Raw genomic sequence first — 24811 nt, forward strand, 5'->3', positions numbered from 1 at the left:
GTAAAGCATTAGTAATTTTTTAAAGCATCCAAGGCTTTGAAATATTAGAGGCAAAAGTAATGTTTTTCACTTTCTCTGCATTCGCTAAAATAAATATTGCGGTTAACATGTCTGCTGCTTGGAGTATTGGTGAAGGCAGAAATGTTTTTCTCTGTGTGTCTCTGACTCTGACTGTGTCTCTTTACCCCCTTCTCCCCTCACTGTCCCATTCCTCTCCCCTCCTCCTTTCTCTAACTCAACTAAACACTTAAGTCAAAATTACTAGTTTAAAGTTTAAGTAAATAGTTAGGATCAGCGATAGAAATTTCTGGCTCACTTTCATCACGTGGCTTTTGAAATCTGTGAGAAGAAAAGGATGATCATTGATTTCTCTTCTGCCCCTTGTTCCTTCTCAAGATCAATATGGAGATAAGAACCATTATCTCAGTAAAGTTCTCTCATTCACTATAAATTTCAGACAAGTTTGCCTGAGATCTTGTGTTTTAATTGATTTTAATTTTGAGGTTGTGGTAGCCTTGGAGCATCTCTCTCTCCCTACCAGGGACCTTATCCAACTGTGGTTACTTGAATACTTTGACAGGCAAGGTGGCTTTGGCTTTGGAAAGGCAGGATGGGAAATCCAGAGGAGCTGATCAGGGATCATGGGACTTAGATCTGGGAGGAGAGAACTGGAGAAATCCTCCAGTTTAACCACCACATTTAATCATCGAGAAACCTGAGAGGAAATGGCTTGTCTGAAATCACATAGGGGATATACCAGAGGTGGAATCTGAACCCAGGTCTCCTGACTCCATATTCAGTATACTTTCTTATTCTCAAATTGCCATTACCTTGGGTGAGAAAATGGGGCCATCTCCTGATAGCGGTTCTAGTGTTCCATGATCCTGACTCAGGATTCCAGCTGCCCAGGATAACTTAGGATCTCCTAAAGTGGTTCGACATTTGGCAAGGAAGTGAGTGTTGATTCTTGGGACCTGTGGTTGTGCTTGTGGTAATGGCGGGCCAGATGGCTGTAGGGTCACCATCAGTCATCTCCTATACTTTTTAACACCTTCGCCAAGTTGGAAAAACATTTTGTTTGCTCACACATCTCTTTTGGCATACCACATGGAGACAAGAGCTAGTCAATACACTTTAGTCTTTTTTAGATTGACACAAAAAGTCCTTTTTTCTCCTCAGGCTGGACTAAAAGCTGAGCCTGTGAGAGAGAGAGTGAGGTTACTGATTCATCCTGCCCAACTGTTTGTTTTTCATAACATTAGCCAAGTGTTTAAGAAATATTTTCCTGGATCCTCTATGAATGGAAGGTGATATTTCTATTTTGTCTGCCCCCCACCCACCAATACACACAGAATGAGGCACAAGATACGAGAGGCTGTTCCATCCAAGATTCCAAGGAGAAAGAGAAAGGAAGACCTGCTTCAACCTCGGTCCACCAGCAGGATTGGAGGCTCTCTGTCTGAAACAATTCCTAAGCTTCTCTGCCTCCCTTCTTCATTTGTCAGTAGGCAGTGAACTCCTCGGGGACCTTGCCAGGTTTCTGTGAAGATCTGTAAATGTTTCTTTGGGAGGAAGTCTCTTCTCTACACTAGTTGTTGGTTGTTTGTATGAAAAATCATAGCTTTGTTAGGCAAATGCTGGAGACACTGAGGCCTGGCTCAGGTTTGGTGAAGTGCTTTTGGAAAGCACCTTGTGGGAATAGCTCTACCAGCTTTTTGTGATTAGCCAGGTTCCCATTCCAGTTGTGCCATCTCTGCTTTTCGGGGCCTTGTGGTTCTACTTGATTTCTCTACCTCTCTTCTCCTTCCTATACCATAGAATTCTTTTGGGGGAAGGAGAAATTAGTGACAGTGCTTTTCCTTTCAGGCTGCTGACCCTCGCTTGTTCCCCATCATGATATCCTCCCCTTCACCTGGAAGGAAAAGAAGGTCCTTCGCTCCTCACTCCTAGGGGGCTGCAGGAGCATCTTCCTTGGCTCTGCACAGTCAGTCTGAGAGCAGGAAATCACCTTAGTTCTGCTTGCAATAAATGCCAAGATTCAATTCTCCTTCTCAAACCCAAGTTCCATAGCATCCCCTTCAGCTTCCCTGGCTAATATTGACCCCATCAAATCTCAGAGCCTTTTGGCATCTGAAAACATTTTGGGTAGTGTGGACAGATTAGCTCTATTTCAACAATAGATATCTTTGGAAAACAAATACACAAATTATCTGTAGTTTTAATGTCCTGTATATGTTCAACATGTCAAAAGACAGATTCTAGCTGACTTGGAGAAATATATTGTATTTTGCCAAAGAGGCCAACATATATAATACCCCCTTCCCACTCTTCTTGAGTGAGTTTGCATTGAATGTGTATGTTGTGTGTGCTGCATACATGTTATGCATATAATATACACGTGGCCTTGTGTGTATTTGTGGGTGTGGGTGTGTGTAAGAGAGAAAGAAAGAGAAGAGACAAAGACTGTCAGAGAGAAAGGGGGGGGGGAAAGAGGGAAGGAGAGAGAAGCAGAAACAAAGAAGGACAGAGACATACAGAGGGAAGACAGAAAAATGAGTTCTTGGGTGCTCTGTATACTTGACTGGGGCTTCTTGCTTTAGTATTTCATTAAAATAAATCTATGGTCTTGGTTCTAGCCCTTGCCTGTTGGCAGGGCTTCTGTTTAAATTAAAGTTGTCATAGAAGAGACAGGCAGGAGAGACTTTCTGGAGGGATGCGGCTAAACAAAGATGTACACTAGGTTGGACAGACACAGACAGACTGATCTGTGTGCCTATTAATAAGCTAATGTTTGAAAATTATAGGATCATGGAAATCTGAGCTAAAGAAGGGCCTCAGCTGCTCCCCTACAGGGATTCTGACCCTTTTTGACTTTGTGGAACCCTCTGGCGGTCTGCTCGGGTCCAGGGACTCCTCAGAATAATGTTTTTACATAATTGAAAGAGATGCTCACCTTGGGCAGCGATCAGTGAGAATTGAGATATCATTCTTTTCCCATCTCAGCTCCTGGGCTCCCTAAATTGTCTCCCCAGAGCTGAGGTCTCTGAGCAGATCCCTGTCATCTCTAATCCAGAACCCCATCTCCTGAATTTAGAACTTAAGAAACCAAGGTCCAGAATGAAGTCTCCTGTCACTTTCTATTGGGGGAAAATAGACCAAATAGTAGAATGACAGAATCATAAGATTTGGGAATTCAAAGGACCTTTAGGGTTCATCTGATTTCATCACATTGCAAATGGGAAGCAGAGAACAAGAAATTTGCTTACAGTCATGGTGAATTCATGACACAGCTGGGGGGGAGAACCTGGGTCTCCCATCTCCATGGTGAAGGCTCTTTTCTTTATTATAAGTAATTCAGATGCAAAGACTCTTAGGTACTTACTGTGTTTGTTTTTTTAGTCTTTATTCCGTATCTTCTTGCTAGTCCCACTCCCATGCTCTTTATCCACTCGCTATCCACCCAGGACAAAGAAAATGTATATGATCACCATTTAAACAGAAAACATGGAGAGGCTGAACTTCTTTGAATGACCCACATTTCTCCCTGAAGATGGGTGATTGTCCAGGGACACTCTCTGGGGATGCCACAGATTCCTGGGAGCTGAGATTGGACATCCCTCAGAGGATAGTGTAAGCTCCTGGTGTAAGCAAAGAGCAATCCATTACCAATGGAACTCGTTACAAACGATGTTAGAGTGTCAGAGAAATGATCCAAAGAGAAGATGTCCAGAGAAGGTGAGGAAAGCACCCAGAACAGTGGTGGCCCTCCTCTTATGGATAAAGGGGAGACCACAAGTGTCCTAGAGTGGGGAAAACATGATCTTCACCTTTGGATCAAGTACATTGACCATGTGTTCTCATATTAATACTTTTTTCTGGATTCCCCAGAAGGCTTGGTCATATTTGGCTTATGTCACTTAAACAACTTTATGCCCAGGTTGTCCTTCCTAAAACCCATCCCTTCTCATCTTCTTAGATATATTGTGAGGAAAAAAACTTTCTGGAGATATGAATTTTTCTCGAGACTTAATATCGTACTTGTTTTAAAATTTTTGAGCAAATTGAGCCTGAGTTGGGTCAGGTAATTATTAGCATGGAAGGAAATAAAAGACTTGATCACTGTCATCAACCTTTAAAACCTAAATCAAAATAAATGTGATGTTGTCTAACAAATCTTGAATGATTTTTAAAAATTTAATATTTTGTTTTTTCCCACATTCCCAATTTTTTACATTTTTGTTTAATTTGGGGTTCTAATTTCTCTTCCTTCCTTCTTTCTTCCCCTCTCCCCTTCTTGAGAAGACAAGTAATTTTATACATGTAGTCATGCAAAACATGTTTCCATATTAGTCATATGGAAGAAAACATAACACCCCCCCCAAAAAAAATCCAAGAAAAATAAAGGAAGTTTTAAAAAACTATGCTTCAATTTGTATTCTGACTCCATCAGTTCTTTCTGTGGAGGTGGATAGTATCTTTCAAATCCCTTGGAATTGGTTTGGATCATTGTATTGCTAAAAATAGCTAAGTCATTCACACTTGATCATCATACAATATTGCTCTTATTGTGTACAATGGCCTCTGTTTCTTATCATTTCACTTTGTATCAGTTCATTTTCCTTTTCTGTCATACTAGTTGATCTGATAGGTGTAGGGTGGTACCTCAGAGTTGCTTTAATTTACGTTTTCTCTAATCATTAGTATGTTAGAACATTTTTTCATATGATTAGGTTGTATTGATTACTTTGTTTAATACCTGCTTGCTCATATCTTTTGACCATTTATCAATTGGGGAATGATTTATATTCTTATAAATTTGACTGAGATCTCTATATACTTGAGAAATGAGACCTTTATCAGAAAAACTTGCTGTAAGATTTTTTATACAATTATGATGATTAAGTGTATATTTACCTCCATTCTATTTTCTCTGTTTATCCTGTTCTCTTTCTCCTTTTACCTTGTTCATCCTTAAAAGTATTTTGCTCACTGCCTCCCCTAGTCTGCTCTTCTTTTTCTCAGACCTCCACTCCCATCCTTTTCTCCTTCTACTTTCCTGTAGGGCAAGATAGATTTCTCTATCCAACTGACTGTGTATGGTATTTCCTCTTCCAGCCAATGAGAATTAAGTTCAGACATTCCTCTCCTCTCCCCCCTCTTCCTTTCCATGTAAAAGCTATTTCATGCCTGTTTTATATGAGATAATTTACCCCATTCTACCTCGCTTTCCCCTTCTCCAGTGTATTTCTCTTTCTTACTCTTTAATTTTATTTTTTTATATATCAACTCATCATATTCAATTCACAGCCCATATACTCCTTTCTAGTTGCCCTAATAACGAGAAAGTTCTTAGAAGTTCCAAGCAGCATCTTCCCATGTCTTAATTCCCCCTATTGAAGTATAAGCTCTTTGAAGGCAGGAGCTATACAACTTAATTTTGTATGCTCAGTGCTAGTATCCAGTGTTTTTCCACCAGTAGGCATGCTACAGAGGTTTGTTTTTTAATGTACAAGCAAGATAACCATAAACCCTCCTAGTACTTGTCTTACAGTCATAATAGTTTTTATTTCTATATCACCTGAACATTTATCAAGTTCTTTCCTCACTATAATACCTTGAGTTTGTAATGTAAGTATTAGCTAAAATTTAGCACTCAACTATTTTACTTGTGAAGGAAGCAGGGTTTAGAGGAGTAAGCCACTTGCCCAGGATCCCACAAATCAGTAAGTGTAGGGACAAAACTCAGCCATGGACATCTACCCACAAGCCAGCACTTTCTCCTAGAGCCCATTGCCATTAAGATAAACTCATTTTTCAGGGTCTGTCCCTTACCACCATTCCCTTACTTTATTTGGAAATTAGCAAAATAAAACAATTTTATGCAATAAGTATATTACATATATTTATGTTGAAACAAGTACCTACTTTCTTCTGATTGATGTTTTTCTTTTCAGATTCTCTTTGGCCCAAGATCCGAGTTCCTTTGAAAGTTGTAAGAACAGCTGAAAACAAACTGAGTAATCGGTTTTTCCCCTATGATGAGATAGAAACAGAAGCTGTGCTTGCTATTGACGATGATATCATTATGTTAACTGCTGATGAACTACAGTTTGGTTATGAGGTAAGTCAGAGATCCATACATATGCATATATGGGTATATGTTTTTGTCTTGTTTTTTAAGGATTGGTTGCTGTTTAGCCATAGGTTGGATTTAGAAAAAACCTGCTCTTGGCCTCTGGAGTTAGGATTTCTCATCCCTTCAGTAATAAAATTCAGATAGGTATCTATCAATAAGAATATATAAAAGTTTTTTTCCCTTAAAGACTTTGAGAGAAAATCTTATTCCAGAATTACAGTTTCTCCTTCTGGGACATTCAGGGAAAGAGAGTTCTATTAGATTTTTCCAAAGGAACCTCCTAAATATTTAACAAAAACATAGAGGACGCTACATTAAATGCATCCCCTTGCCCTCCACTTCAGCTAAATCAGCCAAGCAGCCATCATTATGGGAAGCATGAGGCAATGGGAACAAAAGAAAGCAGACAGACACTGTGGATGGCTTTCTCCCTGCTTCCCAAGTGGAAGGCGGGCAGCCCTGCCTTCAGGGAGAGAGGTCTCCTCTGTGTCACCATTCAGTTGGAGGTGATGGATTAAGCCAGGTTCAAGGGTTAAGTATCGAGAGCAGCAAAGGTCTCCCCAGGGGAAAGTGCTGGGCCCCAGCAGGGTAAAAAGCAGTAGAGATTGATGAGCCCTGTCAGGGAGGAAGTACATGAAATGCATGATGGAGACAGGTCTAGCCCCGTGACTGCCGTGGTGATGATGGTATCCAATCTAAGGAAAACAGAAAGTCCAAATCAATTAGCCATAGCTAGACACAGGGGAAAGTGGCAAAACGTATCCCCCAATTCGCCTCCTTTGGATAGAAGCCCCTGCCTTCACTTGGGTTTAGAATTGGCTTGGATTTGAAATTCTTAAGGAATAAGGAAAGTTGGTCAAGCTGATCTAGGCTTGCCATGTGAATTCCACAGATTGTATTTGAAAACCTTTGTATGAAGGATTTTGTTTGTTTGATTTTATTTTGTTATAGTTTTTTATTTACAAGATATCTGCACAGGTAATTTTTCAACATTGACAATTGTAAAACCTTCTGTTCCAATTTTTTCCCCTTCTTCTCCCACCCTCTCCCCCAGATGGCAGGTAGACCAATATATGTTAAATATGTTAAAGTATATGTTAAATACAATAGATGTATACATATATGATTTTGTTTTTAGGAAAATATATTTAAGACGGTAGAGTGGAAAGAGCACGGGCCTGGAGATCATTGAGCCTGGGTTGGCTTTCCCATTTACTTGTCTGGCCAAGTCAGATTTCTGTGTCCATATATCACTTTGTTCTCTTGTAAAACAAGGATGTTAAACTGGTTCACCTTGAAGTTTCCTTCTCCAGTTCTAGGAAATCAAAGATCCTGTGTACACTTCTGTGATGTTAACTGCTGATTTTGTATAAATGTGGGTGAATTTCAGAGAAACTGTTGTGGAAATGATCAATAGTGTTAATAGCATTAATGCTTCTTATATGAAAGGATATGAGAACGAGACTGCAATTTCAGTGATATAAGGAGTTCCCATGTGATGAAACTCCTTCTGACAGTTCGTGCTGGCACCTTCTCTGCCACTTATTAGTTTAGGAATTGCTTAGAGTACTGAAAGTTTAAATGATTTGCCTTGGGTCACATAGCCAATATTTATCAGAGGTAGGACTTGAATTCAAGATTTCTTGACTCCTAAGCCCAGCTCTGTCTTACCTGAATGTTGTATCTCATCTAACAGTGGATTTAGAGAAAGAATTGAGAGATCAAATGACAAATTTTATATTGTTTTCTCAGATTTCTTTGTAGTCACTTGAGATAATGTTGACATTATATCCAATGAAAGTTTCTGATATAATTATTATCTCAATAGTATCCCCATAACTCTTGAAGGTGTTTGCTTCTCCAGGCAAATCACAAGAAGAACAATTTCTTTGATAGTACATTATGTCATCACTGCTTCTGATTCAAATTATACATATACATATATATAAATACACAAATATATATTCTGATTCAAATTATACGTACCAATATGTATATATACATATAAAGTTTCCTTTTCAATTGAGAGAAAAGATTGTCGGAGAAGGGCCTTTAAGGTACTTTCTTGCATGTAGCTCAGATTTCTTTCTTTGAAAGGACAAACTACCTTTCCAAGATCAGAGGTAAAGGAATGAATTAGATGTTGAACTGTTGAATGTTTAGGCATGGGCCGGGGGAGGGGAAGGAAAGGATTGCTGTCTCCAGATATTGAAAGGCCTGTCATTCATGTCGAAGACAGATTTGAATTGTTCAGCTTGGCTTCAGAAAGAGGAACCTGGAGCAATGGGCAAAATGTGCAGGGAAACAGATTTTGCTTCCTTGAAAAAGGAGTTAAGCTTCTAAACAATTAGGGCCATCCAAAAGTGGGCTGTGCTGCCTTTAGGGAGAACAGTTCCCATGCCCAATTCCAGTGGCAGCTCATTGACGAATTTGCCAACGATGCTGAATGGGGAATTCCTCTTCAGGTTTATTTTGATGAGATGAACTAAGATCTTTCTAGAGAAAAGGAAAAAAACCTTTAAAACCAAGGCCCTGTGATCCTATGACCTCATTTAAGTTCTGTTTAATTCTCAGATTCTAAAGGCTTTGATGGCCATCATTGGATTTGGGACTTCACCAATGTGATGAATGATTGAGAATAAAAGAATGAAAAATAATTTATCTATAGCTGCTATGTGCTGGGAAAAATTCTAAGTATGGACAGACAAATTTTAAAAATGAGACCCTCAAGGAGCTTCCATTTGAATTGGGGAAGAGATATATAGGAGAGGGGTAGCCAGAAAAGAGAGGATCTGGGGAGTCCCAGGGATGCTTATTTGATCTACCCGAGCAGTCAGCTGGAAGATGCTTTTCAGAAGGGCAAGAAGTGGAAAGCAGGAGCCACAGGAAAATGTCCTGGGTGGCTGACCAGATGGGATGTGAAAGTGAAACATGGTCTGATCTGGAGTCTGGTGCAGGCACCAGGCAGACGTAGTGACCTCAGTAAGTTTAGATTCATTCAGACTACAGCTGAGGCTGCCGGACCCCAGACTGACAGTTCTAAAGATGTTTAGATTCCTGTCCCCAGCATGAATTCTGAAGGTCCAGAGTGAAGGTTTCTAGTCTAGGCATAGAGGAATATGATCGTGGCAGCAAATAGTGACAAGATGGCCTGGGGAGATGAATGGGTCTTCAGATGCAATGAGGACATAGATCACAATCTATCCTCATTCATCTTTGCTTCTTGACTCTAAAAGGAATAGAAATATTGTCAATAAAAAAAGAATCAGTATGGGAAAAGTATGAAACGTGGTGGAGCTGAATTTGTTTTTTCTTTCTACCATTAGTTATCTTTAAAAATGATTAGAGGACTTGATTCATTAAAAAAAAAAAAAAACTCTCTAGAAGGAAAACAAAATAGAGGATGACAGAGCTAAAATTATGTGGCAAGATGGAGATGGGGAAGATTCTGAGAACTTTATATTTTCTTAACTGGAATTTTAACTGATTTTACCAATAGCCCCCAAATTATGATTTGATCACCATTTCAGCTTTTTATTGTAAATAATTTAGGAACAAAGTGAAAGTTCCTATGAGCTCATACTCTTGGGGTTTCTTCTGATGTCTCTTTTGTGGTACGATGGACAGAGGAAGTTGTTTGTATTGCCTGCCTTCACATTCCATCTTGAGTCACTGTTTAAAACAAGAAGCTATGTTTGGTATGTACAGAAGGCACAGATGGCGACGAATTTAGCATTCGGGAAAACTTGTGTAGAATGTGGAGAGAAAATGAGTTGATTGTGTTCCCAACATCACACACAAACACATACCGTGTTTACTGCTGAAAGAAAAGGGGGGCTTCTGGGTCATGGAACCAAGAAGGTTGAAGATGAGGCATTTTCTCCAGTCTCCAGTAACCTCAAAGAAGATTCTGCACCAAGAAGAGAGCAATTGTAATTGTCTCTAAGGACAAAAAGTGTCGGCTTTATCAGTTAATGGTGGAGAACACTGGTCCTTAAGGGGGCCACCCAACGCTCTCCTCCACCCGCCTCTGTGTTCAGGCAGATTTTAGGTTTGGATCCAGGAAGGAATTTCCCTCTGTCTCTAGACTTTGAAGGCAAATCTCAACACTTATTTTCCTCTAGCATTCTGTTGCCACAAATGGTGAGCATCAGCTCTGCCCAGGCATTTGAGATGGTGGCAAGGGGAAGAAGGAAAGATTATCTTGTTTACTCCTTTCTGGGTGGGCCCAAACTTAGGTAATCCCAAGGCAACATGCACTCTGTCCAAAGGTCCACCTTGTCTTCCCCTCAATTGTAGGGAAAATGGCTTATGCTGGTTCATGACTATCAGAGCCAAAGATTAGAAAGAATTGGGGCAGAGGATTGAAGTGTGTAGCTTCATGGAAACGGCAGGAGGGGGCCCTGGAATCCATTTGAAACTAGTCTTGTCCCCAGAAGCTACTTAGGACAGAGACTAATGCTGGCAAAAAGTAAATTCTTCATCATGAAAGGAAGCTGGGACAGCTTTGATATCTAGCTTTGATGATAAAGCCACCCCATCAAGTGGGGAAGAGTCCAAAAGCAAGTCACAAGAGAATGTAAAGGGGGAAAAAAAACTACCACCACAGTTCTGTAGGGGAAGGAAAAAGTCAGTTAAAAACCTAGAGCACAAACAGATAAATCAGCAGATAATCAAGTATCCAAGAGATTGCACACATCTTTAAATAAATATTACAAGACAAAAGAAACAGAATCTACAAACTTGATGAAACACAAAACTATGGATTCCCAAAAGAAGATGAAACTATAACAGAATGTTCCACAATGCACCAAAAATGAGATCACAATTTTGAAAGAAGGAAGGGACAAATACATGGCAGAATTTATGGCCTACACAGAAGAAATACTTAGTAGAACAGAAAAGTTTGAATCCACAGTGGCAAGTTCTCCTAGGGAAAAAACAAAAGCAAATTGGGCTATCCACTCCAAGGAACAGGAGATAAATTTAAGAGTTCTGATGGCAGACAACAAATTGTGCTTGAAATCAGGATAAAGACCTTCCAATATGAAGGCAAGGAAATTCAAATAACACAAGACTTTCTGTATAATTATCAAGAAGAGATTAAGTAATGAAATAAATTACCCCATCTCAAGGGACTATTAAAAAATCACTAATGGGGTCAGAAGCAACAGAGTCTATTAAAAGATTTCTTTCTTAAAGTACATAGGGTAATGAAGAGGATGACAGAATTTAAAGAAAACAAAGTTATTATAGAAAGGAAGAAAAGATTTTTGAATAACAGAAATATCTGGTACTCACCGGAAACTAAAGAGGAAATGGAATGATAGTTGCAAAATTTGGGGGCCTCAAGATGAACCTCTTAGTGGTATACCCTGCAGACTTCAGCCAAATCATCCATGTTAAATGATGGAGGTTCAATAAAAGAAAGGCATTTGAAGCATTTCTACAAAAAACAAACAAACAAAACCCAAATAGATTATTTGCTTTTCAAACTCCCCAGACAAGAGAAACATAAGAAAGATAAACAAATACTGCAACCAAGTAAAGCACAAGTAATGAAATTACCCCCTAGAAGGAAAGCAAAAACAAACAAACAAAAAAACTAGAAAGAGAAAGACTCCTAGGAAGTAAGAAACAACATAACAGAGGAACAGATAAGAGATTTCTTTCTAAAAGTATTCAGTGAACTAAGGGTAAAAGAAGAACTTACCTATAAGAGTGTAGGAAAAACTGACTGAACCAACATGGATCCAGCTTCCAGGTGATTCACTATTTTTATAAGATGCAACTGCAGAATGGGAAGGCTCAGACAAGAATTGAGGGAAAGAAGATTGAGAGGAATATGAGATGTATCCTAAGCAGGTCAGTGGCGAACACTGAAGGGAAAGGGATCCCTCCAGGCTCTTGGGAAGAAAAGGGGGCAATGGAATAATGGACAAGCTCACCAAGGAAAAGTGGTCATTAAGGAAAAAAAATTGAAGGGAGAGAGAAAGGATATTTTACTTAACTGAGAAAAAAAAATGAGAAGGAATTCTGTAATTAGGTAAAAAAGGAAAAAGAAATTAACAAGTTACGTGCTGCTATAAAACTAGGTGTAAGGGTAGCAAATAGAGGTGTGAAGTAGCTCTAGGATGCCTTAAACAGAAATAATGGGAGACAAAGAGTAAAAAAATCCTAACTCAGAAAAAAAAGGAAACCATATTAGAGACACATGGAGAATAATATAAACCTAATTCTCATAAATTTAAATGTGAATGTATTAAACAGAGCAATGAAACAGAAGAGAGTAGTACATTGGATAAGAAAACAAAACCTCACAATCTGTTGCTTACATTTATCACACTTAAAATGCAAATATATAAATAGAATAAAAATAAGCATCTGGAATAAAATTTATTTTTGCAACACATCAATCCTCAAGAAGTAGGAGTTATAGTCATGTGATCAGAAAAACCAAAATCAAAAATTCATAGCATATAGACAGAAAGCTACATTATGCTATAAGGAGCCATAAATAACAAATCAATATCAACATCAAGCTTATATATGCCAAATGCTATAACGTCTAAATTTATAAAGAAAAAATTAACTGAATTACAAGTAGGCATGATACACCAATAGCAGGAGACTTTTATTGTCCCTTTCTTAGTTTTGAACAAATTTAACAAATAGATAAACAAGGATGAAAATATAGAGTGGAACAGATTGTTGGAGAAAGTCTTACAAGATTTAAATGGGAATGCCAAAAAGTTTGCTAAATACTAAACACATTGTTTGCAGATCATATTTCAACAAGAATAGTAATAAGTTAAAAGACAACAAGTGAAAGACCCAAATTCTTATAGATACTTGACATTGAAATCCTAAATAATGAATGGGTCAGAAAAGAAATCATAGAAACCGTTGATATATATGTAAAAGAAAATTATAACGATGTAATAAACATGTCAATTTCCAGAATGCAAGTAAATTTAAACTTCAAGGGGAATAGTCACTGCATACATTAATAAAATAGTACTCAATGTTAGCTTTTAAAAACTCACCCAATGAATAAGTGCCTCCCCCCAAAAAAGTATAAAAGAGGAGATATTGAAAATCATGAAATTGAAAACCAAAAAGATCATAGCAGTGGTAAAAGTAAAAATTGGTTCATTGAGAAGATGAAGAAAATTGAAAAACTTTTTGCCAAGCTTAGTAAAAAGAATGAGGCAGAAAAAACCAAAATAGCAAAAGATCGAAGTCAAATCACAGTAAAACCAGGAGAAGTAAAAAATAATTATTAGAATCATTTTTTGCATAGTTCTATAGCAACAAAACTAAGAAAACAAAAGCAGTAGAGAAATGTAAGATAACCCAAACTATTTGAATATTATGTAGAAATTTTAAATGATCCAACTGCACAAAAGGAAATAATATCTATTAAAAGAACTATTACTGGGGGGGGAGGGGAGGGGAGACTTGGTTCTAATGGATTCATACGATAATCATATCAAACTTAAAGGAAAAATTATTACCAATACTATACATTATTCTCAAAAGTTGAAAAAAGAAAGGATTCTAAAAATTATAGATCAATGTTATTAATTAGTACCAATTTGAAATTTTAAATAAAATCTTATCAGACTACATCACTTCACTGAAGAAATTATTCATTATGATCAAGTTGAATTTATACCAGAAATGTAGCAATGGTTTAACATTTGGAAAACAATTATGAGAATCATGTTAAAAACAAAAACATCTAAAACTACATGATTTTCTCAATAGATGCAGAAAAATCTTTTGACAAAATATGACATTTACACAAAAAATCTCATAAAACATAGGCATAAAGGGACTTTTAAATATCATTTAAAAATATCTAAAATCAAAAGCCAGTATTAAATGTAATGAAAATACCTTAGAAGCTTTCCCAGCAAATACAGTACTAAAGCAAGGATGCTAATTTTCCTGCTACTATGTGATATTGAAGCACTCAATAAACTAATAATGAAAATCTAGATTATCAAGAGAAATAATACAAAATTTAGGGATTATGGTGGAATACATTTTCAGATTTCAAAGTATATAAAGCAGCAGTCATAAGAACTATTGATATTAGTTAAAAAAAATAAAACAGCAAATCCATTGAAACATATCAAACAAGGAAGAATCAATCAGAAAAAATTGGAACTCAATAACCCAATATTTGTGATAAACTAAAAAACATAAATTACTTAGGAAAGAATTCTTTATTTAATATAATTTATATTAATATAATAAATATGATTAATATTTAATATAAATATAAACCTGGAAAGCAATCTGGCAGAAATTAAGCTTAGATCTTTTTCTTATTATTCCATAATAAAATCAAAATTGATATGAGATCTTAATATATCTCATATTATCATATGATGATACAAATCATCATATCTTTAAAAAATTAGAAAATAAATAGATCATACACCTTTCGCATCTATGGATAGGAGATATATTCTTAACCAAATGCAGGATACAGGCAGTTGTAAAATTTAAGAAAGAACTGTGTATGAAACTTAAGTGCTTTTGTACAAGCAAAATTAATGCATATATGTGCGTGGGTGTGTGTTTATACACATACATATGTATATTTCCAATTCAATGACTTTCACTTCCATACTTATTTGAGATGTATACACATTATTTGAGATACACACATATGTATTATATACATGTATACATTATATTTGTACATTAAAAAACAAATGCTATTCCTCAGCTGTTAAATGATCAAAGGATATGAACAAACAAATCACTTTGGCAGTTGAGAGATTAGGGTATATCACATCCCTCCCCCAACTCCATCTTCTTCCTCTTGTCCTCTGTTTTATGTATCTTCCCATTTTGTAATTATGGTTCACACAACACAAATACATTGATTTGCATGTAGACAGGATTTATAAAGTTGCTATTTTTGTTGATTTACCACCCTATTCCTTCTTTTCTTTTCTTTTCTATCTTTCTTTCTTTTTTTCTTTCTTTCTTTCTTTCTTTCTTTCTTTCTTTCTTTCTTTCTTTCTTTCTTTCTTTCTTTCTTTCTTTCTTTCTTTCTTTCTTTTTGAAATAAGGTTGGCTAATGATTTATTTTATTTTAAAAGCTTAGTCTATTAGTTTTTAGGCCTCTTTCTCTACTATAACCCCTATTTTACTTGTGTTTTTACTCTTACCTCCTCATAAATTTTTAGAAATAAATATTTTAATGGTTTCTTTGTTACTATTTTGTTGTTATCCTTGGTTGCTGTATTTCTTTACCTTTCTTGTTTTTCTGTTGTCTAGGATGTGTGAGAAGCAAATCTGCTCTCCAGGTCTGATTTTCTTTCTAGGAATGTTTCAAATGCCTCTTTAAAAAAAAAAAAATGTTCAGCATTTTTCATTTATGGTTGGGGTCAAATTTTCAGGATACTTGGATTACATCTTTAGCACCTTTTGCTCTTTAGAATATGTTATTCCATTCCTTCCTGCAATTACTTGTGGATATATAATAGTTTTGCATTATTTGAATTTCCTTTCCTTTACATCTGAAGATTGTTTCCCTAATTGCTTGCAGAATTTATTGAGTCAGTGGAATTGTTCAATTTAACTACTATGTCTTTAAAGTGTGCATGCTAGGACTTTTTTTTTTTCTGGAGGTAACCTATGGATTCTTTAGATTGCTACCTTGTTTTCTGTGTTCAAACGTTTTGGTTAGTTTTCTTGTATTATTTCTTGCATTATGATATTCGGGGTTTTTTTGATTTGTATTCTTCTGGGAACTCTTAACATCTTTTAGTAGTCTCTGTACATCCTGTCTTCTAGATCAGTATGTTTTATTGTGTGGAGATTGTGAAGTCTTTAATTGTTTATAAGCTTTTTGTTTCTCTTTTTCCTGATTGTCCTTCACTTTGTATTTTTATTCCTAATCAATTATCCTTTCTTGTTTCTTTGGTGACACTTGCTACCACTGATTCCAGTTTCTTAAATTTGTTAATTATTACTTCTGTAAGGGCCATAATTTTTGTTTTCACAATTTTTGTTTATTTTTCTTAAACTCACTGACTACATGTCCCCAAAGCCTGGACCTCAAAGCTATCTCACTCACACTCGGCATTTTATGGTTCACCAGGCTCAGTCTACCCTAGATTATTTCTGAGGTAATACCGCTGGACCCAGATGCACTGTGGGCTCTTTCCCTCAGGTGTAATGCAGTGCCACACTTCCCATCCACCCCACCATGGGTGTCCTGCCCAGTTCCCTGACTTTGTAACACAGAGTGCTGCCAAACTCCTGTTGCCAGGTGCTCAAAACTCTGCTTTTTGGAGTTTGGCTTTCCAGCAGGGAGGAGGATTAAAAGATCACAGATTTAGAACTTTGAGGGCCTTAGAGGCCCGTGAATCCAGTCTCTTCATTTTATATGTAAGGAAACTAAAACAGAGAGAATCAATGACTTACTCAGGATCACGCAGCTAGTATGTCTGAGCCAGGATTTGAACTATTCATTATGCTGTCTATGTAACCCATAGTTCATATTAATCATTTCTGTCATTTCCAGTTTTCATTCTCATTGGTAGAGGCAACAGAAGTGAATTAAGAATTGAGATGCTCACTTGCAGTCTGATTTTTGTCATCATTACCCTTCCTGGTAGAGCTGCTTTGAACTCCCATTGTAACTTCACAAGACTTTCTTGATTCTTAACTCTCCTCTCCAACCCCAGTTCATTTTAATGCCCTGATATGTTTTATAAGACCCTACCCTGCTCCTGTCCTCTACTGTCTGACCTTGTTTCTGTCTTCTGTGTATATCTTTTTAAAATCTTTGTTGACTTCTTGGTGTGTTACCTATAAATCCACATTGATCTTCAGACAAATTCCACATTTCCTCCTTGTCAGAAGTATTTCTCTTTCTGCCTTCAGAATTTCATCTTTTCACAGCTTTGTTCCTTCTTTTTTTCTTTTAAAAAAATTAATGTAATTTTTTTTTAGTTTTGAACATTTGTTTTTAAGATTTTGATTTTCCATTTTTTCTACCTTCCTTCCCCTTCCCTTTCTTCCTTCCTCTTCTCTCCACCCTCCCCAAGATGGCAAGCAATCTGATGTAAGTTATCCATGTACAATCATATTAAACACATTTCTACATTAGTCATGTTGAGAAAGAAGAATCAGAAGAAAACGGAAAAGTCGTGAGAAAAAACAAACAAAAAAAAAAGTGAAAATAGTATGCGTTGTCCTGCATTCAGACTCCATGGTTCTTCTCCTGGATGTGGATGTCTTGTTCTATCAGGATTTTGGGGGGATTGTCTTAGATCATTGCATTGCTGAGAAGAGCAAAGTCTATCATAGATCATTGCACAATGAAATCCATCTGCTTGTCATTTCTTACAGCATAACAGTATCCCTTTATCTTCATATACAACTCGTTCAGCTATTCCCCAATTGAGGGACATCCCTTCAATTTCCAATTCTTTGTCACCACACACACACAAAAAACAAACTGCTATAAACATTTTTGTACAATGTCATCTCCCTTCCTTCTTGAGTCAACTTCCCTTTATAGTATTTTATAGTTTATGGGAGCTTATCTGCCCTATCTAGATATGAGCATTAGACCTGTGATTACATTAAGGAACATGAAGAAACTGCTAGTGTGGGTTGATACCCTGGTTACGTCTGATTCTTAGAGAGTTGCTTAGAGTCCTGGGAACAATAAGTGATTTGCTCAGAGTCATATAGTTACTATGGGTTAGAGGCAACACTTGAATCCAAAACTTCCTGTCTCACTTTCTGATCACTCTACCATGCTGCCTTTTTAAAGTATAAACTTATTTCTAAGGCAAGTAAAGAAGTTATTAGCTTGTTCTGCTTTTGGCAGAAACTTACAGCAGATTTTTGGATAGCACATATTTAGGGTGAAGGTGAAGCCAGAGTATCTAAAAATAACAGTTGAAAAGTTTGGAGAATATTTTTCTAAATGGAGTATCTATCCATTCGTCCATTCATTCATCTAGCAAACATGTATTAATGTTGTTTATGTGCAATTATATAATATAAATTTATATTCAAAGCGAAGGATGGAGTACTGAAGGACATAGAAATTAAATTAGAAATTTCCCTTGCCTTCAAGGAACTTACCATTTAGTGAGGAAAGACTTGTGTACAGATATGGTATAGAACATAATATAGATTAATAAAAATTATATAGATGAGATCATAAATACATCTGAGAATTCATAGGAGAAGTTCCATGAGAGGAGATAAGGAAGCAATCATTGAACGAGGGCTCAGGGGAGGTATTATGGAGGAAGTAGCCTTTAAGAAATTTGCCGGATATTGTTAGGTAGAAACTGGGAAAGAGGGTTCATAGATGGAACATAATGAGGAAAGACAAATAAAGGATGAACATGTTTAGGGGTGGGAAGTAGTTCAAACTATATACCAAAGAGTTGAGACTTAATTCAGTGGGCAGTAGGACTTCCATCTAGTTTTTGGAGCAGTGGACATGGCAGCAGTTGCTTTCGAGTTTATACAGGGAATTCCTACTTCCCAACTTCGAGAATAGGGAACCAGTCATCACTTTGCGATGACACTGTATCTGAAACACAGAACACAGATGGAGGCACCCCACACTTAGCCAAGACTTCAGCTGGAGCTCATTCAAAGGACAGAGCAGTACTATTGCTTAAGGGAATGGAAGAATTGATTTATGGAGAATTTTCAAAAGCCAAACCCTGTATACCTTGGCTAAGGAACAGTAAAACAGACAGAATGCTAATATACCCACCCTTATCAAAGAAATGGGAAGATCATTTAAGCCTGGTGCAAAAAGTAGGAGGGGACACGGAATGATCAGTGGGACAAAAATCAGAAAATCCAGTCCAGAAATATCTGGCAGCAAGTTCCAAGGAGCTCTGTTCCCTCTTGTTAAATGAGGGGATTAGACAAGGCCCTGTTCTAAGATCTTGTCTAACCCTGACATTTTACGTAGGAGATCCTTTCCAGTTCTGATAATTATGTTTTCATGTCCCTTCTATTGCCAATGTTCTCATGTGCTTTTCAGCTCTAACTTTCCATTCTGTGGTCCCTTTCATTTCTAACATTCAGTAATTCCATGAATCCAGGGGACATCTAGGCGTGATGGTAAAATCCTATTCCATGGGAAAATAATAGGAACAATAGTTAGAGTTTCGCTTAATAAAATAGGTAGCTTTTCTACATAGCACTTTAAGGTTTGCAGAGTACTTTGAATACTATCTCATGTTATTCTCTCAGATGCTCTGGGAGGTAGGTGCTTTTGTCATCCCCATTTTACAGATGAAGAACCCGAGGCAGACAGAGATTAAGTGAATTGTTCAGAATCACATAGTGAAATGTTGCAGTGGGATTTGAACCTAAGAAAGCTAGATTGGATATGACTTTAAAGTTTATGCCATTTCCAAGCTTCTGGCTCCTGGGAATGGAATACAGAGCTAATCAGGAAGGTTCCTTTCCTGTCCTTTGTGATTGCAGCAGGCTTGAGCTTCAGTTAAATTTCTAAGATTTGGTGACCACCATTATTTATTTCATTGGAAGAAAACATCGTGGTCACTCACTGACTTAAATGGGTCATGTTCTCACTTGGAAGGGAAGGGGAAGCAGGGATATAACTTTTCCTCTCCAGTTCTCAAGTCAGGAGCTGTAGATTGATCTTCCCTGGCCCTGCGTGTCTCTTGACTTGTTTGACAGGCTTTAGTGAGCTACCAGATGTTGAAATGCTCCTCAGCCAGTGATAATTTATTTATCTGTTTATGTATTTTATCAGGAAAGTATCTATTGAGTCCTTGATACTTATTTGCAAGGAACTCCTGGGGAAACAGTAGCAGCATATAGTGTTACCAGAACGTTCGATTCTTTTTTTTTTTTTTTTTTTAACTTCATCTGCTTTTACTTGAATACTGAGGAGTTGGGAAACCCAGAGCGATTCACCATTTCACCCCTCCCCCATCATCCATGAGAGTTTTCAACATGTGGCAGAAAGTTTGAGCCACACAAACTTGGCTGGATAGAGCGGGCTATCTCCCTTTTTTCTTTTTAAACTTTGATCTTCATTTTCACCATTAAAAAAATACTAGTAGCACTCAAGTGTTGAACACTTTTCACTTGGGAGAAGTGAAATTCTTTGGTTAATGTTGGTTATAGGGTCAAAGCTTAATAAGCTTAATGTGTGTTCCAGTCACACTTTTCCCCAAAAGCCCCGTGCCCCGGTTTGGGGGGTTTTTTGAGTCGTTTTTCATTTGGATCTGTTGTTCATGACCCCATTCAGAGTTTTCTTGGCAAAGATGCTGGAGAGATTGGCCGTTTCCTTCTCCAGCTCGTTTTACATGAGGAAACTGAGGCAAACAGTGATGTGCCCTGGGTCCCACAGCTAGGAAGTGTCTGAAGCCAGATTTGAATTCAGGAAGTTGGGTCTTCTTGACTCCAGAACCGGTTCTCTGTGCACCATGGGCACCTAGAGGCCCCATTTACCGAGGGAGAAGATTGTTGTTTGTCCTTTGCACTCAGAGAGGTCCATGACATTAGGGAGGTGAGGATGTCGGGACTTGTAAGTGGATGGGACTGAAGTGAGGGAGGCTGGGCAAGGTCACCTGCCTCATTTTCTCCTCCAGAATCATCTGGGTCCAGTGAGTGGTCAGATATGGATTTGGACTAAACCTTATACTTCGCAACATGTACAAAATGTGTAATGGTGATATTAGCATAGAAAATTGTGTGGCCTCTCTTAGACTCAGCTTCCCCTTCATAAAATAGAGATACTAAGTACCTGTAGTACCTGCCTTTCAGCTAGGGAGCTGGGTGGTTTAATGGCTAGAACACTGGACTCCGAGTTTGGAAAACTTGAGTTCAAATCCTGCCCTCCACACTTACTGGCTGTGTGATTCTGGCAGATAATTTCATTTTTCAACCTCAGTCTCTTCATCTGTAAAATGGAGATAATAATACCATCCCCCCAGGATTATTGTAAAGATTAAGTAAGATAACATATATAAGGTACTTTGCAAATCTTAAAGTGCTCTATAAATGCTAGCTGCTAGTATCATCATTTTGGGACAGCTGGGTGGCTCGGTGGATAAAGCAGTGTGCCTGGAGTCAGGAAGAACTGACTTCAAATCTGGCTTCAGACAAGTCACTTAACCCTGTTTGTCTTACTTCAGTGGAGAAAGAAATGGTGATGCACTTGGTGTCTTTGCCAAAAACCTCTCATGGACAGCACTGGTCCACAGAGTCATGAAGGATCAAGATAACTGAACAACAACGGTACCAACAAAATTTTACTTAAGGTGAATTAATTGTATAATATCTCATAATAATTGTATAGTCAGAAGGCTGGAGCACCCGAGGGGCCATTTGCTTGATGCTTCTGTCATTTGCTGATTGGCACAAGTCCCCAGATGGTATATGTATCCAGCAATAAAAGCTCAAGATCTTAGATGGGTGTCGAAGCTAATGTCTAACTATTCTACTTTATACTGACCCAGGTAGCTTTTTGATTGTAAGAACAAGTGTCTGTCTTCCCTAGATCTGTTGGGCCACATTACAAGCTTCTAAAGGAGGGGCTTCTGGCCATGGCTCCACTGGACTGTCTAGGGGTAGTTGAGGCTTCCAGGTCAGCCTAAGCATTTACAAAAGATTAGGTTCTTATGCACCATCATAACCAAATAATTCATCTGCTAGTGATTTAACCTCTTGATGATGGAACCTCTTGTGCTTTGGCAGCCGCCTGTCCCCGGAACCATGCAGTAAGCCTTTCCAAATTGGCAGAACCCTCTTGAACCAGCACTCAACTAGCATAGGCTTTGAGAACCCAGGACATCCTCCTTATCATACAGTGAAGTGATAGGGACACATCGAGATATAACTTTATAGACGTGTACCTAAGATGGAATCTGCCATCAGTGGGAGCATTTAAGCTCGTTAGCAAGAGGCAGCACCTTGGAGACCCCTTCTGCCTAGCCCTTGGACACTGTCTGTGAAGCGATAACACCTGGCACAGAGGGTGCTAAGGAGGCCGAAGATTTTCATGTTTCTGCCTTTTACCTGACCGGTTTGTTAGTGAGAGCATCCTAATTAAGATGCAGGAGTCAGAGCTGAGCTGCCTTTGGGCTTGCCAAATATAGGCCTTCCTTGCAGCTTGTCTTCCTCATCACCACGCCCGAGTCGAGCTTTGTGGAAGCAGGAGTCTTCCCACATGATACTATAGTATTCTTCCACATGAGACGGTAGTTTGTTTGTTTGTGACTGTTGTTCTCTAAAATTACCCAGTCTAGGTATTATCACAATTTGGCTCTTAAAACTCACTTTTTCTAAGCATTCTTTATTATCCTCTTTTCAAGTACCTGATGAAAAATTACTGGAGAAGCTGTTGTCCAAAGAATTGGTAGTTCAGACTTTCAGCTGAGTGCTCAAAGTGCTCCAGTCTTCAAGGCATAATGGGAATATCTCTGAAATGAGGAGCCGTCAAGCATCATTCATACTAGAGTTAGAAGCAAAAATTTTTATGCCTTCTGCAAGACAGGGGAAACTCCATGCCTTTGACTCCTTTTGAGCAATTTTGAGTAATCTGTGAGGACTGCTTTACCTACAGCTTGCATTGATTTGCACACTGAAGGCTCATGGGAACTGGAGTGAAAATAGTTGAGAGCTGCTGCAGAGAATATTGCTACAAGAAGATAGAAAAGAACAGAGCAGAAGCTCAGGGAGGTGCTGAGAGAAGATGCAGGGAAGGCTGACCTCTCCAAACTGTTTGCAAAGTACCCCGATCCCCATCGGAGAAAAAAGTCAAACAAATATTGAGGGAAGGAAGTCAGATGTGTGCATGAACCAGAGGAATAACATCTGATCTTTTTTTAAAAGCACCCAGTTGGGAATCATAGTGAAGTGACACTTTTTTCTTCCCAACTGAGCAAATTCAAACAATGAGTTTAGGATTTGTTTTCACAGCTATTGATGAAACATCAAATGTAGGACCGGAGGCTCCCTATCTCAAAGGGGTGGGACCGTGCTTTCGGCCAGCACAGAGAGGCGTCTGCATCACCTTTCCTTCCAACCCAGGAACAGGCCAGCGCTCTCTGTTCAGCATGTCCTCTGAGAACGAAGCCTGAGCCTGTCTTGGTCTTCACTTGATGAAAATAACCAGCCTGTCCTTCTGGTCCCATAATACCCTCCTTTGGAGGCAGTGACTTACTTGTTAGCCTTGGTGAGGTTTACCACCATCAGGAGCTAAATGCTGTAAGAAGCAGTGTCTTCTGGTAGAAAGAGCCTTCGACAATCAGCATTTATTAAATGCCAACCAGGAGCCAGGTGCTGGGAATGTCAAAACAAAATTAGGAGGGGGCACAAACTACTGATAGGTAAATGCAAAAAAATTATACATAGAAATTTCACTGGTAACTGATTAGGATATGCCTCTGGTAGGAGGGTAATCAGTCAGTAAACATTCACTGAACCTGTATGTGTCAGGCACTGCGTTAAGTTCTGGGGATACAAAAGACAAAATTGATCTTGGATGGGCAGTTCATTTGTTGGGGAAGGCTTCTTGGAGAAGATGGAATTTTAGGTGGGCTTAAAGGAAGCCAATAGATGGAGATGAGGAGGAAGAACATTCCAGGTACGGGGGACAGCCAAAGAAAAGGCCCTGAGCGAAGAGATGAACTGTCTTGTTTTGGGAACAGCTAGGCAGGGGTCACTGGATCAGAGTGTTCATGTTGGGGAGTACGATGTAGGAAGACTGGAAAGGGCTTGTATGGGAAAGAGTTGGATGGGGCTAGGTCATGAAGAGCTAAACCGATATTTTGTACTTGCTCCTGGAGGCAATAGGAAGCCACTGGAGTTGATTGAGTAAGAAGAGGATATGGCCACTTCGGTGGCTAACTGGAATAAGGAAAGACTTGAGACGGCCAGAGCCACCAGCAGGCTATTGCAGTAATCAGGGTGTAAGGTGATGAGAGCACTGTCAGAGGAGAGAAGGGGGTGTGTTTGAGAGATGTGGGAATAATGAAACCAACAGGCTTTAGGGATGGAGACAAGAGAGAGTGAGGAATCCAGGATGAGCCCTGACGTGAGTCCGAAGGACTCTGATGATGTCATATCCTTCTACTGAAATAGGGAAGTTTGGAAGGTGGGGGAAAACAGAATGAGTTCCATTTTGGATGTAGTGGATTTCAGATGTCTCCTGGACATTCAGTTCAAGATGTCCAAAAGGCAGCTGGAGAGGCTGATGGGAGGTCAGCAGAGGGATTAGAGTGGGTTAGATAGATTGGAAGAATCATCAGCATAGAAATAGTCCTTCAATCCATGGGTGCTGATGAGATCCCCAGGTGAAACATTGTTGAAGGACAAGAGAAAAGACCCAAGGATAGAGCCCTGAAGGACCTGTAGTTAACCCTATAGTTAATGGGATTGACCTGACTGAGGAGCTATCAAAAAGCATCTGAGAAGGAGGGTCAGAAAAGTAGGAAGAGAATCTGAAGACAGTGGTGTCCCCAAAATCTAGAGAAAAGAGTAATAAGAAAGAGGCTGATCAGCGGGGTGAGAGACTGCAGAGAAGCCAAAAGAGTGCAGAACCAAGTGGCCTTAGGACTGACCTCCGACGAGAAGAGAGGGGTGAGAGTCCTGAGGCTGCTGCTTCTTCCCTGAGTCTGTTAC

General features: G+C 38.6%; 1 protein-coding gene across 1 annotated transcript in view; it reads left to right on the top strand.

Annotated features, from left to right (window-relative positions):
* Window positions 1-24811, top strand: part of EXT2 (exostosin glycosyltransferase 2) — a 172154-nt gene that overhangs the window by 116010 nt on the left and 31333 nt on the right. The window contains exon 10 of the mRNA XM_031942785.1: window positions 5955-6121. Within this exon, the coding sequence (XP_031798645.1) occupies window positions 5955-6121 (167 nt within the window). The remainder of the gene's footprint in view (window positions 1-5954; window positions 6122-24811) is intronic.

This window comes from Sarcophilus harrisii, chromosome 6 (assembly GCF_902635505.1).
Source record: "Sarcophilus harrisii chromosome 6, mSarHar1.11, whole genome shotgun sequence".
NCBI classification, from domain to species: Eukaryota; Metazoa; Chordata; class Mammalia; order Dasyuromorphia; family Dasyuridae; genus Sarcophilus; species Sarcophilus harrisii.